This window comes from Heterodontus francisci, chromosome 32 (assembly GCF_036365525.1).
Source record: "Heterodontus francisci isolate sHetFra1 chromosome 32, sHetFra1.hap1, whole genome shotgun sequence".
NCBI classification, from domain to species: Eukaryota; Metazoa; Chordata; class Chondrichthyes; order Heterodontiformes; family Heterodontidae; genus Heterodontus; species Heterodontus francisci.
In genome coordinates this window covers 28390521-28403657 of record NC_090402.1, presented here as the reverse complement: position 1 = coordinate 28403657, position 13137 = coordinate 28390521, and the positions used below count along the sequence as shown (strand labels likewise).

The following is a 13137-nucleotide window of genomic DNA, read 5'->3' as shown; positions in this document are numbered from 1 at the left end:
ACAGCTGTGTTTCCCAGTGTGGGAGCCCAAAACTAGGTTGCCATGCTCACAACAACTTCCACAAATAATTTTACGTGGTCAGCTAAATTCTGCATCCTAATATTTTCAATTATTTTCTTGAATTTTTAATTTCATACAGATAAAATATATAATATTACAGTATATCACTGGGCAGGCTTTATTGCAAAAGTAATAATTTTTAAAAATGCATGCAGTTGGTTGTTTTTTTCTTAAAATTCTAAATTTGTTCTGAATACTGTGATTGTGTGGTTTAGTAACAGGTTTAGATGTTTAGCCATTACCTTTGTTAGTGTATAGGATATTCTTACATTTTGTCAATACAGAGATATATAAATCACATTGTGAGGATTGTTCTTTTTAATGTTCAAGTAGCTATTCCTTGAGTTTTAATATTTAAAAAAAAAATGTTTGTTACTGGATAAATGAGCAGTATGACTTTTTTTTATAAAGAGGTTTCTGAAGTACTGGTGAAAAGTTACATGCCTCAGGGTCGTGGCTAAATTACCTTGGTTGCCTTGAAAGCTTGCAGTATATGCAGCACCCTACAGTCAGCCAAAAGCATCCATTTATTCTCCTAAAGCACTTTGCAATAGAATTGTATGCAGACATCAAAACATGTGTGGATGCAATTATCTAATGCTGAAATAAACATGAGTGCAAAGGGGGGCACACATTTTCATTGAAAAGTAATAGTGCACAATAAAAGTAATTATCCATGACCATGCTAAGAAGAGCAAGGAGAGGACATGAGAAGTCATTGGCGGATAGGATCAAACAAAACCCTAAGGCTTTCCATAGGTATATCAGGAATAAAAGAATGATAAGAGTTAGAACAGGGCCAATCAAGGATAGTAGTGGGAAGTTGTGTGCGGAATCAGAGGAGATAGGGGAAGCGTTAAATGAATATTTTTCGTCAGTATTTACAGTAGAGAAAGAAAATGTTGCCGAGGAGATTACTGAGATACAGCCTACTAGGCTAGATGGGATTGAGATTCACAAGGAGGAGGTGTTAGCAATTTTGGAAAGAGTGAAAATAGATAAGTCCCCTGGGCCAGATGGGATTTATCCTAGGATTCTCTGGGAAGCCAGGGAGGAGATTGCAGAGCCGTTGTTGTTGATCTTTATGTCGTCATTGTCGACAGGAGTAGTGCCGGAAGACTGGAGGATAGCAAATGTTGTCCCCTTGTTCAAGAAGGGGAGTAGAGACAGCCCTGGTAATTATAGACCTGTGAGCCTTACTTCGGTTGTGGGTAAAATGTTGGAAAAGGTTATAAGAGATAGGATTTATAATCATCTTGAAAAGAATAAGTTCATTTGCGATAGTCAGCACGGTTTTGTGAAAGGTAGGTCGTGCCTCACAAACCTTATTGAGTTTTTCGAGAAGGTGACCAAACAGGTGGATGAGGGTAAAGCCGTGGATGTGGTGTATATGGATTTCAGTAAGGCGTTTGATAAGGTTCCCCACGGTAGGCTATTGCAGAAAATATGGAAGTATGGGGTTGAAGGTGATTTAGAGCTTTGGATCAGAAATTGGCTAGCTGAAAGAAGACAGAGGGTGGTGGTTGATGGCAAATGTTCATCCTGGAGTTTAGTTACTAGTGGTGTACCGCAAGGTTCTGTTTTGGGGCCACTGCTGTTTGTCATTTTTATAAATGACCTGGATGAGGGTGTAGAAGGGTGGGTTAGTAAATTTGCGGATGACACGAAGGTCGGTGGAGTTGTGGATAGTGTCGAAGGGTGTTGTAGGGTACTGAGGGACATAGATAGGCTGCAGAGCTGGGCTGAGAGATGGCAAATGGAGTTTAATGCGGAGAAGTGTGAGGTGATTCACTTTGGAAGGAGTAACAGCAATGCAGAGTACTGGGCTAATGGGAAGATTCTTGGTAGTGTAGATGAGCAGAGAGATCTTGGTGTCCAGGTACATAAATCCCTGAAAGTTGCTACCCAGGTTAATAGGGCTGTTAAGAAGGCATATGGTGTGTTAGCTTTTATTAGTAGGGGGATCGAGTTTAGGAGCCACGAGGTCATGATGCAGCTGTACAAAACTCTGGTGAGGCCGCACCTTGAGTATTGCGTGCAGTTCTGGTCACCGCATTATAGGAAGGATGTGGAGGCTTTGGAAAGGGTGCAGAGGAGATTTACTAGGATGTTGCCTGGTATGGAGGGAAGGTCTTACGAGGAAAAGCTGAGGGACTTGGGGTTGTTTTCGTTAGAGAGAAGGAGGAGGAGAGGTGACTTAATAGAGACATACAAGATAATCAGAGGGTTAGATAGGGTGGATAGTGAGAGTCTTTTTCCTCGGATGATGATGGCAAACACGAGGGGACATAGCTTTAAGTTGAGGGGTGAAAGATATAGGACAGGTGTCAGAGGTAGTTTCTTTACGCAGAGAGTAGTAGGGGCGTGGAACGCCCTGCCTGCAACAGTAGTAGACTCGCCAACTTTAAGGGCATTTAAGTGGTCATTGGATAGACATATGGATGAAAATGGAATAGTGTAGGTCAGATGGTCGGCGCAACATCGAGGGCCGAAGGGCCTGTACTGCGCTGTAATGTTCTAATTCTAAAAAAAAATCTGTCCCAAAAAAAAGTTATAACACAAGTGTTTTTGGTCCTATTGGCAATTTATCTCCATGTTATGGATAGTGTTCACATGTACACTGAAGTTCCAGCTGAAAAAACATATTCTCTACTGTGGGGTTACCTTGCCATGAGCACTCATATACCTATTATATAGATACAAGCACTCCATGTCATAAGGGAAATACTGCCCTTCTTCATTCATGTTTAGCAAGTTAATTGTATTCCCTGCCTCATGTTAAAAATGGAATTGATGTGTCTTGAAAATATTATTGTACTGTATAGTGTTTGGAGGACATACTGTGATCATAGAATGACTGATCATAATGTGTTCTTTTTTAACACTTTTTAAAGTGCACTATAGTTCAGGAATCTATTGCTGCTAGATCATCATGTGGGAAATTCCATGAGAAACTGCACATGACATAGAAGGTCTTGCTGTTCTACATACTAATATTTCTATATTATGCGTTGAAGTAATTCTGTCAGTCTATTCTTATTGTACCATTCAAAATACAGTTAGATTGAGCAAATGTATTGCTCAATATGACCCCATTACCTCATGTATTCTATCTGCATAATCTAGCTTATAATTTTTCAGCACTTCCAGCTTGTAGAAGGATTTATCTTCACCGGTTTTTCCTACCTCTTAATTTTGCTTGTTTCCTGAAGTAATGACCTTGGGCCTTCACCTGGATTTCCCAATTAATAGAAACTATAAAATCTAGTGCAAGAAATCACAAATTTTTATGTCCTTTATACCAAAGAGGAGCAACTTTATGGGCAGTTTGGCTTAGGCTTTTATCACAATAGCAACTTTTAAAAACATATGTCTGAGTAGTTACCCGGATGCAAACTGAGACATCAATCAAAGTCTTGGGTCCAATGAAAGCAGTGAAAGGGCAGATCACACACAGGAAAATAAACTGGAGCCAAGCAGTTGGCTCTGACGTTGCCGCATAGTTGGTGTTGCAGCCAATGTTGGTACCTGCTTGGCTTCAGACATGGTTCTCTTTGCCAACCAAGTTCAAGTTTCACAAGAGACTGATGAATGTGTTATGACTGCAGCCAAATACCCACAAGGTAATATTTTACCAATTATAGTCTGAAAACTACAGCCAAGATGACTTTTTAAAAAAACTTTCACATTACACCAAAATTATGGACCTAAATAATTTTCCTTTCATACTGATGTCACAAAGGGACATTGACAACCCATATCAATTTCCGTGAGTTTTAAAAAGTCCATTAAAATCAGTTTATAAACTTAAATGAAACAACATACATCTGTTCACTGGATTGATCTCCCGGTGACTGGCAGCAGAATAGAGGACACAAAGGTTCTTCAAAGGATTAAATTGTTCTGTAGCCTAAGTTCTAGTATAGTTTGAACCGCAATGCGAACATTTTTAAATACAAATTACATTATACTCTTGCAGGAAATTTACTTTGAGTATTTAGACAGAATATTTTAAAGTATAAAATATTTTATTGCAGCAACAATTTGGGACACAAGAAATTCATGTGCAGTTTAAATTAGCAAGATTCTAAAATGATATCATAAGCCAACAGAAAAGCACAGCATATTGAGACAATATGATCACAGCACTAGCCACTCCTAAAACCAAGTTTTTAAATTTAAAAATATATATAGTCTGGGTAGCAGTGCTTCATATGTCAGAAATGCATTGAAATAAATGAATTAAACAAAGCTTGAAAATATCCATTTTCAAAACTAGACTGGAGGAGAAAAGTAATAGTGATCCACAAATCAGTAAAAATCGAATGCTACTGCAATAGTTTTTTTTAAATCAATGTGAATGTTACATCTGCACTGAAGTGGGGATTGGCCTATATTAATTATCTATGATAGCCAAAAAATGCCTCACAAACTATGCATTATATGATGCCACTCAGTAAAGGCACTCATCGCCCTAATTATATTTAGTTATTAATTAAACTACATTTTCATAATTTGAGCCAATTTGGAATTTTTTTGTATATTTGTACAGGTTGTTAATACTTGAGGCCTGTCATCAGTACATCCATCAGCAATCAATAATTTTATGGAGCAAATTAACAGAATTGGCTATAATCTCAAAATTTAAGAGAGAATAACGTTGAAATGTATGTGACTGAAGGTTCATAAACTAAAAACATTCTAACTGAATCTGAAAACCTTAGCATATTCCAATTGGATTGAAATCTGAGTCTTGCAGTTTAAATGCGTCTTTTTATATGAAATATTCTTATTGCACTGACTGTTACTCATCTTAGAAAAAAATATAAACTCATTCAAATCTTAATTCTTTCACAATTAAGTTTAATTATGCAAGACTTTTTTAAAAACTGGAAAGTGTGTTCAACTAGATAATAAATGCTCTAAAGGAGTGCATTGAATATTTATCAATGACTCTTAGATATGCTTTGATGTATTTAATGATTTACAAACTGCTTGTTTGAGGCAGTTGGGAGTAGATCTCCCATGTAGCATTGACTCTGCCACCATGAGGTTCCACTTCATGATTTAATGAGAATGGTGGGCCGGGGCAGCGGCTCCAGCTTGTGATTTCATGGAGTGGAACTTTGTGACCGGGTTGTTGTGAATTCAGATTTTAAAGCACTGAACTTATGGAAAATAATTTCAAGAGACACAAACAGGGAAGGGCTTACAAGACATCTATTCACATCAACAAAGTTTTTTTCTATATCTTTTACCACATATGTTTGGAATGAGTCGTTTGCCAGAGTTTCTGCATCGGAGCTGCACATCTCAGAGCAGTTATTGTGGGTTCCAGCTTTGTGCTGGAAAGTTTCCCTGCGACATCTATCCCATCAGTAAGGTGCATGCAAATGCTGGTGGTGCCAATGCGAATTTTTAGGAAGTTCCAAGAAAATGTTGGCAACTATAATTAAAGGACAACCTTGGACTGTATGACTGCAGCAGGAATTAGCATCTGCTAGGCAACTATTCATCATTTTATTGAATGGTTAATATATAAGTTTAATGCTTGATGTAATGTCATTAAAATTGATTAGATATTCTGCAAAGTATATTATCTAATGTGTAAATCAACACAATCTGAGGTTATGGATATTGAATATGAAATAAATAGATAATTGAAAGCAAAAGTAAGAAAGTTATGTATTTCCATAGTGCTTGACAGACGTCAGGAGGTCCCAAAGTGCTTTACAGCCATTAAAGTACTTTTGAATTGTGGTCAGTATTGTAAGGTAGGAAACATAGCCAATTCAAACACCGGTCCCATAAACAGCAATGTGATAATGACCAGATAATCTGTTTTTAGTGATGTTGGTTGAGGGATAAATATTGACCAGGACAACAGGGAGAACTCCCCTGCCCTTCATCAAAATAGTGCCATGAGATCTTTCACATCTGAGAGGGCAGATAGGGCCTCAATCTAATATCTTATCTGAAGGACGGCAACACTTACAGTGCAGCACTCCCTCAGTACTGCATTAAACTGTTAGTTTAGATTTTTGTGTTCAAATCTCTCGAGTAGGACTTGAACCCTTAACCTAGTGACTCAGGTGAGAGTGCTACCCTGAACCCTGGCTGTCGCATATTTGATAAATGAGCAGAATTTTTGTATCTACCCTCCCTCCACACCCACCCCAAAATATGTAAGTGGTGGCTTCATGTAATATGTTTGATAATGGTAAACTCTATTTGATAATAGTGTGGCAAAATGTAATTAAATGTTGTTACGGAATGAGTGCTTAATAGAGCTTATATTCATCATCTGCTATCGAATATAGTTCTTGCAGATGTTCTTTGGCAGTTTAAAAGGAAGCCTAGTTTATCACTTTTCTGACTATAAATCTGCACCATTGGCAGTTAAATAAATGTGTCCTTACCTTAAAAGAAATAAACTCTCCAGACTGTAAGCTAAGGATTTGCTCACTATAATCGTTCTGAAAAATTTCTAAAAATACCCTCCATTGTTACAAATGTTGATTTTTGAAAATAACTTGAATTCCTATTTGTTTTGATTGATAGGAAAAATTGCAACAATAACAAGTTCTGGCTTCTATTACCCTTTAAAGACTGATTTCCTTTTTTTAGTTTGTGAGAAACTATTATGTTTCCCATCGCATATTACTTCCTGCAATAATATTCTGCATGAACGTAAGGCTGAATGAAACTGAACAAAGCACAGAGCAAACATATGTCGTCTTTATGGGGCTGCAGCCTTTGAACATTATAGCCTTATAATATTCTATGGTTTAAAAACTTGCCAGTCCACTAACATTCTTGCCCTCAAAAGGCAGACAATTGCTAATATATTTCCAGTGGTATAACTGAAAGCAGTGATCCATGAATAAATGCACTTCACTTACATAACAATAATAACTGCACTTTAAAGCATTCACTGACCATAATAGCATTTTGAGACATTTCTGAGAGACATGCAAGTGGCTATATAAATGCAGATTTGTCAAGACTAAGAAATAGGAGCTGAAGTAGAAGTATGTGTGTGTGTGTGCACATATTCTACTGAGAACAGGATTAGCCCCAACTGTGATGCCTTGTCTATTGCAGTCAAATAACCTGTTGACACTGAATGAGGTACTTGGAGACTACAGATACCCATTGGACTGTGCCCAGCTTGGATCAGGAATTTTTGGGGCAGTGGTTGAGGGGAGGGGGGAGGTGCAAGGAGGATTTGGAAATTGGAGTGGGGAAGAGAAGCAATAAAATAACAGAATTTAATAGTTACAAATTGTGGTATATTCAAGATTTTCTATTTACATGACAAAGCTTTATATACACCCATTTTGGAAGGTGCTATACCAGTATATGGGTCAAGGGGAAGAGATGTTATTGTAGGATGGTAATTATGTTTCTGTTTAACGTATTTTTTTTCTGGACATTTTGGCAGAGAAACTCCATTTAAGACTCTGCCCTTAGCCAAAACAAAGCTGCTGTACATATTTCTGCATGGTACATAAATGCTAGCAATTTGTTCAAGTACGCAATGAAAGTGTAAGGACAGTGATGTCTTGGTCCCCAGCAGGCTTGTGCAGAGAGCAGCTAAACTGAAAAAGCACTGCTTCCAATGAAAACAGATGTCACAAAATCAAAGCAATTATCAATGTTTAAAGGACAATTGCACCCAAATTACAAGCATGGAGAGGCTGAAGGGTCACTGTCCAATTGGGTTTTGTTTGTCCAATTGAGTGCAGCTACTGGTAGCAGGACCTGAAGATCTCTCTTACTGGATTCTAAGACAAGTCATAATATTTTACTGTTCAGCTACATCTGCCATTTCATTTTCTGTTTAATGAGCCAAGATACTTTTTATGAATTTCTAAAAATTTGTTACTTTTACATAATCATGTGAGTCCACAAATAAGTTCTATTTATTATTAAATTAGAAGAAATTGAAATTGCAGCACAACATTTTGCTCTTCACAGCAAGTGATGCGTTGTCATTCTCTGTATAGAGACAGGCTAGAAGAAAAGCCATTACTTCAATCTTAAAATCTCCGAGCTTAATAGATCAACTTTATTTAGACACAAGTAAAGGTGACTGTTAATTAATCATTTCTTAGTCTAACTGCAGATATGCAAAGAAAATTGTGTTTTTTAATGAAAAGATATATAGGAAAGAGAACAGAAAAGACAATTACTTATTTAACAGCAATTAAATGCTGTTTCTTTATCTGGATTAATGATGTAATCATCACTGAATATTAATTATTTTAATACATGGGCATAAAATGCGAACTGTCTTGGAAATTACAAGCTACAGTCAAAATATTACCATGTTGCACGGTAAGATTTGTATTTCTTCAAATATGCATAAAGTGTATTAAACTTACTGTGGAATGATTATAAAGTTGTATACATGTGAGCCACCAAATTAAATATTGAAAGTGGTATATTAACTTTTATAAATTAAGTGGTAAAAGTGGTCACTGAAATCTCAGCTTGGCAACTCTAGGCTGGTCCATTTTGCTTTTCTTGGCCCACATCTCCTATCCTAATGGGCCCTGATCTCATTCCTTGGCCCTCATCTGTGATTTCATATCCTTAATCCTGATCCTGCTCCTCCTGCCAGTCTTGTGAAAATTAAATAGCAAAGCATCACCCCCTCAAAAAAATATTTATGCAATGGAGTCAGCTATTGATATGCTAAGATGTGATAAAAGTTGAGTATCAGATTTAAATGCTATAAAGCAAATGCTAAGTTACAAAATTTCTGCCTTTTGAAAATCCATCATGCACTAAAATGTAATAACTTTGTTTGATATATTTCAATCAAATCCACGTGTTCCACTGGTGATCCCCAGTTTACAGCTGGGGAAATTGAAGAGGAGGAAAGAATGAGACAGAACCTGAACACTGAAATATACCCTTAACCTTAAAATGAGACTACAGTTTCTGAAATTAAATTATTATAAATCCCACAAAGTAACGACACAAGTAACTCAAACTGTTTAGCTAACAATGTAAATATAGACAGTTTTGTATGTCAGCACTGAAAGAGTTAAGAGTTGAATTGTAAGGATGGAGCAGTTACTGACTCTCATGCCTGTAAGAGATGATTAATACCGTCATGGTATTTCCCTCACAAATAAACACAAATCTATGAAAATAACTCCTGCAGGTTGTGTTATAAACACCTTAATGCAGAGTCTGGCCTTTGCTTCTCTTGGCTCATCCTCCCAAACTACAGCCTTGTTTCTGAATCTCAAAACTGTGCAGTAACTGAGATTGTGGAGCTGCAGTAAACACAGGACTGTTGATCACAAGCAGGACAGAAAAAATCCAATATTGCAATGCAATAAGCAGAGTCGCTGACCTTTTGAGGGGGGGGGGGGGGGGTGGGGGGGGTGGAGAATGTCCTGAGTGGGATTCGTGATCAAAAAAAGAAACCCACTTAAACATATGGAACTGTTTTTAAAAATTAGGTACATTTAAAATGTGACACATTTTTAAATTATAGAATTGAGTCTGCACTCTAAATGAGTAATGCTTGACACGCCTGATTATAACGTTGAAGTAGGAAAGAGGGAACATGCATTTTCTAGAAAAATATCATTCTAAAGTTGTAGGAAAGTAACTTTTCCAAAGTGTGGCTAAATCTTTTCTGGAGTAGGGGGCACACCCCTGGTCCAATCTTTTTATCCAGCGATGAGGGCTGCCTTTATCTGAAACCCTGATTCGGCCCCTAGTTTAATAGTCATATGATGATTATTAAATTCACTAAAGCAGGTATGCCTTCAGCTGTTTCTAATGGTATGAATTAATGATGGGGGCATGCAGGACCAGATTTCTTTAATTACTTGTGCATTATATGTCATGCTCAAAAACTCACAATATTTTAGACCACCCACGATTAAAGTTTCATTTCCTGACATTTTATGATAGATGACTTCAGCTACACAACTGAGACCTAATTGCATTTCTGATGTATTGTTTCCTCTTTTTGTTTCAGCCGGTTTGGCACAAAGTGCGCTCGATGTGGTAGACAGATCTATGCCAGTGACTGGGTACGGAGAGCACGGGGTAATGCCTACCACCTGGCATGCTTTGCTTGTTTCTCCTGTAAGAGGCAGCTCTCCACAGGGGAGGAGTTTGGGCTGGTCGAAGAAAAAGTGCTGTGTAGGATCCACTACGACACCATGTTGGAAAACCTCAAGCAAGCAGCGGAGAATGGTAATTGGAGTGAGATTGTTAATCCAATGGATTTATGTACTGCATGTGCCCTCAAAACAGCAAAGAAATGTGACACATACTATTTGCTTTATCCAGTGAAATACTACAAACTATGTCGCCAAGAAATGTTATACTTGGAATAAGATTTCTTTGTGTTTTTAAAAAATATTTTGAAGTGCAGATACAGTGTTCAATTTATGAATTGCTGCACTTCTTTATTCATTCAACAAATCAATCTAAACAAAATAATATAAAACATTTGAAATGAAAGAGATTTGTCTTTTGGAATGCCTGGCTGTAGTAATTGTGCTGGTTATTGGGTAACATTTAATGTCTGGTTCAGATTTGTGTTGGGTACATTCTGTGCTATACCTTGAATCAGAATTTGTATGTCATAGGAATTATCGGAAGATGGCTTGGTATATTGGAATTTTGTGCTTCAATCAGGAGTTGTTTATCTGGAGCTGTATATATTTTTTTATTCATTCATGGGATGTGGGCATCACTGGCTATACCAGCATTTATTGCCCATCCCTAATTGCCCTTGAGAAGGTGGTGGTGAGCTGCCTTCTTGCACCGCTGCAGTCCATGTGAGGTAGGTGCACCCACAGTACTGTTAGGAAGGGAGTTCCAGGATTTTGACCCAGCGACAGTGAAGGAACGGCGATATAGTTCCAAGTCAGGAAGGTGTATGACCTAGACAGGAACTTGCAGGTGGTGATGTTCCCATGCATCTGCTGCTCTTGTCTTTTGAGGTGGTACAGGTTGTGGGTTTGGAAGGTGCTGTCGAAGGAGCCTTGGTGCATTGCTGCAGTGCATCTTGTAGATGGTACACACTGCTGCCACTGTGCATCGGTGATGAAGGGAGTGAATGTTTGTGGATAGTGTGCCAACCAAGTGGGCTGCTATGTTCTGGATGGTGTCGAGCTTCTTGAGTGTTGTTGGAGCTGCACCCATCCAGGCAAGTGGAGAGTATTCCATCACACTCCTGATTTGTGCCTTGTAGATGGTGGACAGACTTTGGGGAGCAAGGAGGTGAGTTGCTCGCCGCAGGATTCCTAGCCTCTGACCTGATCTTGCAGCCACGGTATTTATATGACTACTACAATTCAGTTTCTGGTCAATGGTAGCTCCTAGGATGTTGATGGTGGGGGATTCAGTGATGATAATGCCATTGAATGTCAAGGGGAGATGGTTAGATTATCTCTTGTTGGAGATGGTCATTGCCTGGCACTTGTGTGGTGCAAATGTTACTTGCCACTTATCAGCCCAAGCCTCTATATTGTCCAGTTCTTGCTGCAATTCGACACGGACTGCTTCAGTATTTGAGGAGTTGCGAATGCTGTGGAACATTATGCAATCATCAGCGAACATCCCCACTTCTGACCTTATGATTGAAGAATGGTCATTGATGAAGCAGCTGAAGATGGTTGGGCCTAGGACACTACCCTGAGGAACTCCTGCAGTGATGTCCTGGAGCTCAGATGATTGACCTCCAACAACCACAGCCATCTTTCTTTGCGCTAGCTATGTCTCCGACCATCAGAGAGTTTTCCCCCTGATTCCCATTGACTCCAGTTTTGCTAGGGCTCCTTGATGCCATACCCGGTCAAGCGCAGTCACTCTCACCTCACCTCTTGAGTTCAGCTTTTTTGTCCATGTTTGAACCAAGGCTGTAATGAGGTCAGGAGCTGAGTGGCCCTGACAGAACCCAAACTGAGAGTCACTGAGCAGGTTATTGCTAAGTAAGTGCTGCTTGATGGCATTGTTGATGACACCTTCCATCACTTTGCTGATGATTGAGAGTAGACTGATGGGGCGGTAATTGGCCGGGTTGGACTTGTCCTGCTTTTTGTGTACATGACATACCTGGGCAATTTTCCACATTGCCGGGTAGATGCCAGTGTTGTAGCTATACTGGAACAGCTTGGCTAGGGGTGCGGCAAGTTCTGGAGCACTGGTCTTCAGTACTATTGCCCGAATATTGTCAGGACCCATAGACTTTGCAGTATCCAGTGCCTTCAGTCGTTTCTTGATATCACGCAGAATAAATCAAATTGGCTGAAGTCTGGCATCTGTGATGCTGGGGACTTCAGGAGGGGGCCGAGATGGATCATCAACTCGGCACTTCTGGCTGAAGATTGTTGCAAATGCTTCTGCCTTATCTTTCGCACTGATGTGCTGAGCTCCCCCATCATTGCGGATGGGGATATTTGTGGAGCCACCTCCTCCAGTTAGTTGTTTAATTGTCCACCACCATTCACGACTGGATGTAGCAGGACTGGAGAGCTTAGATCTGATCCGTTGATTATGGGATCGCTTAGCTCTGTCTATTGCATGCTGCTTATGTAGTTTGGCGTGCAGCGTGCAAGTAGTCCTGGGTTGTAGCTTCACCAGGTTGACACCTCATTTTGAGGTATGCCTGGTGCTGCTCCTGGCATGCCCTCCTGCACTCTTCATTGAACCAGGGTTGGTCTCCTGGCTTGATGGTAATGGAAGAGTGGGGAATATGCCGGGCCATGAGGTTACAGATTGTGGTTGAGTACAATTCTGCTGCTGCTGATGGCCCACAGCGCCTCATGGATGCCCAGTTTTGCATTGCTAGATCTGTTCGAAATCTATCCCATTTAGCACGGTGATAGTGCCACACAACACGATGGACGGTATCCTCAATGTGAAGGCGGGACTTCGTCTCCACAAGTACTGTGCGGTGGTCACTCCTACCAATACAGTCGTGGACAGAAGCATCTGCGGCAGGCAGATTGGTGAGGACAAGGTCAAGTATGTTTTTCCCTCGTGTTGGTTCCCCCACCACCTGCCGCAGACCCAGTCTAGCAGCTATGTCCTTTA

General features: G+C 39.5%; 1 protein-coding gene across 1 annotated transcript in view; it reads left to right on the top strand.

Moving 5' to 3' along the window:
* lhx6a (LIM homeobox 6a) overlaps positions 1–13137 on the top strand; it is a 59414-nt gene that overhangs the window by 12931 nt on the left and 33346 nt on the right. The window contains exon 5 of the mRNA XM_068011886.1: positions 10067–10287. Within this exon, the coding sequence (XP_067867987.1) occupies positions 10067–10287 (221 nt within the window). The remainder of the gene's footprint in view (positions 1–10066; positions 10288–13137) is intronic.